Here is a 5,362-nt window from a genome sequence, read left to right on the forward strand (position 1 = left end):
TAGCACACACCAGAAAGCAAGAGAGCAGAACAACGACTCCAGGAAGCTACTTTTGCACATTCAACTTTCACATTTAAATCCTGTGCACAATCAGGCTCCCACCATCACAATCGGGCTCCAACCATCGCATACTTCGCATGTATTGCAACATAATCCTAGGTGTTCAACCCTAGCATCAAACATATACTGCATTACCAGATAATTGTGTATTGTTTCCGTTTTGACCTAATAATCTCTTGTTTTGGAACAAGGGGAAAACAACCCAAAATATTGATTTTTCAAAGAGAAATACGAAACATTAGAACCAAAAAAGCATATGAGATCATATCAGTCTGATAAAAAATGATATTGTCAATTATTCAGAAGGTATAAATACATTCACTCATTACACACACAACAATGGGATGACATATGATCCATTTATTTTATAGATTAGGATGCATATCTACTAACTCAAACATGTCCTTAATTTGCTCACTGGTCCGCCGTGTAATTAGCCAACATTTCACTTAGTTGTGGTTGTTCTCCCAGAACTGAGCCTGGAGCCAGTCTATTGTATTCTTTTCCACCTGAAACGCCTTGGCAAGAACATCATCGGATATTTGTGGGTCTGACCCAAACACCGCATTGGCAATTGTGATAGCCCCTGGGTTCTGGCTGCTGAGCGCGGCAATTGCAACGGCGGGCTTGTGGGGGTTGGGGTTGAATTGGAAGTGGATGAGCCCCACGGGGAAGACGAACACGTCACCTTTGTTGAGCACCTTCGTGAGGAACTTGTTTCTGTTTTGGGCGGGCTGGTTGGATGTGACAAAGCCAACGTACAGTGTCCCCTCGAGCACCGTGAGGATCTCAGTGGCGCGAGGGTGCGTATGTGGTGGGTTCTGACCCAAGGGAGCATAGTCGATGCGCGCAATTGAGATGCCGAGGGTGTTGAGTCCAGGAATCTGCATGACGTTGATCAAAGTGACGTTGGATCCAACCTTGTTGGTCACCCTCGGCTTGTCGAGGGCGGCTGCCTTGAAGAAGTCATCAGCGTTGACCTCCATTGGGTTCTTGCAAACAAACCCATTGACACGTACTGGTGCATAGAAGAGATTTATAATGTAAGCTTAGGTCTTACAAAGTTGTTTCGACTTGCATATAATTTCCAGAAATTCATTTCAACGTATTTATTTGGTGAGAACATGATGAGAAACCGGATAGTACCTGGTGAATTCATGTCGGCGACACAAAAGTCCTGGAGGGGGCTAGGATCGGAGGCAGTGGCCTGCCATGAGACCAACGCAAGAAGAACAGCGAGGAGAAGGAAGGAAGAGGAGGATGCCATCTGATCTTTTTCTCTCTCCTGTGTTTCTGTTTGTGATTGTGGCGTGAGTGATGGTTTGACCATGCAGGGATGTATGAGTTTATATAGGTGCAGCGAGCAGCGCCTGAAATCGTTAGCAATTATAGACTTAGTCAAGTGAAACCAACCAACCAGTTGAACTGGGCTCTTGCTGCTAATTAAACTACTGCATATACGCCCATTTAAGACACGTTTTCCCTTCAAAGAAGCAATGCAGCGTATACAGACATATAAAGCTATTCTATGGTGATGTGTATGGCTGAGTAGTAATTATGAATGTTTCTCCATCTCACCCACAGTCGCCACAATGCATGCAGGGTCGATTCCAGGAAAATTCATCACCCATCACTATTAAGGAAAAGATTTTTAAGACAAGAAACATCCGGCACTAGTTTAATTAGATATCATATACTTGGTCATAGTCGGAACCGGTGCGGACGAAACCAGTCAAAGAGCAGTCGAGAAGCCAAGTCATGTAAGGCAATCAATCGTTTGCTAGCTTGATGCCGACATAGATGAAGTCGCCTACTCACGCGTAGGCTTGATTCATGGGCGCATGACTTCTGAAGACATATAGAGTGACTACTACCCCTGTTCTTTCCAGTTGTTGATACAGAATCATGTGTGCAATCGACCTTTTCAAACTATGAAATTATATATTTGCCAATAGATTTTTCATGAAATCCAGTAACATAGGGCGACAGAGTAGTTAGCAGATTTGTAGCAGCCCCTATACGTTATCATCACGTCAGTCGGATATTTACTTGGTCAGATGTCTCTCGAAGTGCTTGAGTACTTACAGGAATAAGCGATGACATTAATGGACGAAGTGCCCAACCAAAAGGAGAGCAGGAAGTTTCCATATGATCTTAGTAAGACTAGTTAACATCTTCTTGCGAAGAGTTTTATCATGCATGACCAGTTCAGTGTATAAATCTAACAATCTGGTTAGCCTTCCTGACTAGGTTCATGGCACCAGAGCTCACCTGCTTCTTTTGCTATTGTAAATAGTAGTACATCCAATGACAAGACTAGGCCAGGCGGCCAAGTTATAAACAGGTTAATTTCTTGGAGGTGTGTGTTGGCAGTTTTAGTGTAGAAAGAAGTTTCCATTAGATGATTTAATTGCTTCTATCACAAGCATCTTACAAAGAAACAACTCAAATAATAATTATTTTTGGGACTCGGATATCTGCAATAGTTTTGCTGGGGAATGATCAATCAAACTTACAAGAGTTCTGAACCAAAAGGAAGCTAAAATAATACATCCAGGAAAAATAGAACTAACGGCAACCAAAACAGCAAGGTTCATGGCAATGGAAACGTAAACTACATCTTTCATCACCGGAAAGACAGACCACAAGAACGACTCCAGGAAGCAACTTTTGCACATTGAACATGCACATTGCAACCTCCGAGCACATTACCATATAATCATATGGTCATCTATTCGCTTCTGATTAAAATTTTGCATAAACTCCTCAAGTTTCCGTTTAATATGCCTAAGCGTTACTGCATCATCTGATGTACAGCTGAGTAGTATATTATGATTATTTATCCATCTCACCCAAGTCGGCACAATGCTTGCAGGGCAGGTTCCATGAAAAGTCACCACCCACCACCATAGTTTATTATATATCATATACTTGGTCATGGTGAGAACTGGTCCTCATGAGGTCAAAGAGCAGCTGATAAAAGCCAAGTGACGTAAAGCAATCGTTTTCTAACTAGACAAACTCACCTGCTTAGCTTTATCTACTCCCTCGCTTCTTTTCAGTTGCTACAGAATGCGTGCAATCAAGCTTTTCAAGCTATGGCCACTAACATAAGCAAACTATATATTTGTCACCGGATTTGTCAAGAACAATACTGTGCACAAGATATGGCACGGGATAAAAATATCATACGCATAATTATACATTGATAGATGTGTGTTAGCAGCTTAACATACATATGATTAAAAAGCATGGTTAGAGATATAATGGAATATCTTACCGTTCTCCAAAACCAAGGGAAAAATAAACAGAGAAACTTTGCAATATGAGTCACCTAGTGATATACAAAATAATAGGTTGGAAGATGATGTTGTAGTTAACGCATTGTGTCAATAAGCATGAAATCAAGGTGCGTCATTCCATGCATGAATGCAACTAATACACAACTACTATATGGAGCAGCCCCTGTTATCATCATATCAATAAGATATTTACTTGGTCCAAATTTTCTCAAAATGGTTAATTACATTAATCCACACACATATAACAATGACGATACGGAGCAGAAACAATTCATGTGATCTTAGTAAGAGTAGTTAACTTCCTCTTGCTAAGAGGTTTATCATGATCATTTCAATGGAAAATCTGACAATCTAGTCGTCCTTTCTTGAGTAGCCTCATGACACATCTCGCATGCCTCTTTTGTTAGAGTAAACAGCAAACCCAATGAGTGGGCTGGGTGGCCACTCATAAACTGATTAATTTCTTGGACGTGTGTGTGTGTCGTTTTGATACGTAAAAGATGTTTCCCTCAGACAAATAAAATGCATCCAGAAAGAAGAAGACAGGCCCCAACATCATCCTGGTGGACGACATGAGTGCCTATCTCCGCCACCCGCCCTAGACCTAGACACGCTCCACCTCCCTGGTAGCCATCGATCGGCACCACATAGAGCAAAGCCCCGAGCAATGGTAGGCGGCAGTGATATGTCCCTTCTCTCCGCTCCACCCCTTGGTCTCTGTAGGCTAACCCTAGCACCTCACACCACCACCATTGCTATCCCCTGCCTCCGGATGTGGGCCGCTGACCTAAGATTTCGTGGCATGTCTAGTGGTGTCATGGTTCACTTGGTTCCTGCGTGGATCTGGGAACTCTGGCTGGAGCCAGTGCTCTCCCACATCAGGCAGCATCGTGATCGTTGACCTGTGAGGGGTGATTGCGGTCAGATGGGATGTGGTTGCCCATAGCCTCTGATGGGTGAGGTTCCACCACAGGTGAGGTACTCCATGCCCCTACCCGGAATGGTCAGGTGGGTGTGTTGGCGGTCTTAGGCCCGACCGGATCTGGTCATGGTCATGGACTTGGGCCAGCTCGAGCCTCACTATGGCTTGATGTCTTTCTCCAGTGACCTCGTACCAACAGCTTGGTGGCGGGGCATGGGTTTGGGGTGTCGTACGTTGAGGCGATGGCCCAGGATGGCAGGCTGGACGTCTGGCAAGGGTGCGGGGTGGTGAAAGCGAAAATTCGGCGCCTCAATGCTGTTGGAGGCGATGTCTTGGTAGTCACACACCTATTGGGGTCGTCGCCATTGTTTTACCACCCTCTTAGCTCTGGGTGAAAACCCTTGTCCCCCCAACGAATGCAATGGTGGTGGCAATGCGTCATGACCCTCTTGGGTTCGTCACCGGTGAGTGTAGTCGCCTTTCAGTCACAGTGGCGTGTTCAGAATGGTATGGCGGTCCAATCGACCCAACCAAAAATCTAGTGACTCACCGTATTGCTTGCACCTATCTTGTACATGAAGCAATATCCTCCTTTCATCATCTCTGCTCGCTGGTAGGGTCAACACTCCTTGGTTTAGGCAGAGTGTCCTCCCTAACAACAGTTGGGTGGTGTCGATGTGACGAAGTCCAGTGTTTTCTTCAAGGTGGCCTGTGGTTGAATGTCGTCGCCTGTCCTAGTTGAGTCTTCTGGTGGTCCAGCCTCTCCTGTGCTTCCTCTCGGCCGCATGCTGGAGGCGTCTAATTGGGCACTTCCGGTGCTTGTTAGCGTGTTTGGCTTGGTTTTCCATGCTTTCTTTGATCATCTTGTATGAGGATTTCCTCGACACCATATACCGTTCAGCCAAGCGGCCGAAGTCCTTTTTGTGATAAAATGCTTCTATGACAGGCTTGTTACAAAGAAACAACTCAAATAATATTCATTTCGGGGGGGTTTAGGTAATAATCTTTTCTTTTGTATATTTTTGCATGTTTTCTATATGTATGTTGGAGCAAAATTTTGGAATCTGGTCTCTGGTGT

General features: G+C 44.4%; 1 protein-coding gene across 1 annotated transcript; it reads right to left on the bottom strand.

Moving 5' to 3' along the window:
• Positions 1-389: 389 nt before the first annotated feature.
• Positions 390-1,367, bottom strand: LOC123100706 (germin-like protein 8-11). The gene is made up of 2 exons (XM_044522592.1): positions 1,207-1,367; positions 390-1,078 (listed from the first exon to the last, which is right to left on the bottom strand). Exons 1-2 carry the CDS (start codon positions 1,325-1,327, stop codon positions 510-512), a joined length of 690 nt encoding a protein of 229 aa, XP_044378527.1. The 5' UTR covers positions 1,328-1,367; the 3' UTR covers positions 390-509.
• Between the last annotated feature and the right edge of the window lie 3,995 nt (positions 1,368-5,362).

The sequence above is a fragment of the Triticum aestivum genome, chromosome 4D, assembly GCF_018294505.1.
Source record: "Triticum aestivum cultivar Chinese Spring chromosome 4D, IWGSC CS RefSeq v2.1, whole genome shotgun sequence".
Lineage (NCBI taxonomy): Eukaryota > Viridiplantae > Streptophyta > Magnoliopsida > Poales > Poaceae > Triticum > Triticum aestivum.

Excerpts from the sequence above, each read along its gene's own strand:
- LOC123100706 (XM_044522592.1), bottom strand. The coding sequence starts at position 1,327 with ATGGCATCCTCCTCTTCCTTCCTTCTCCTCGCTGTTCTTCTTGCGTTG. Across the intron at positions 1,079-1,206 it reads CGCCGACATGAATTCACCAG|TACGTGTCAATGGGTTTGTT; the intron begins GTACTATCCGGT and ends TCTATGCACCAG.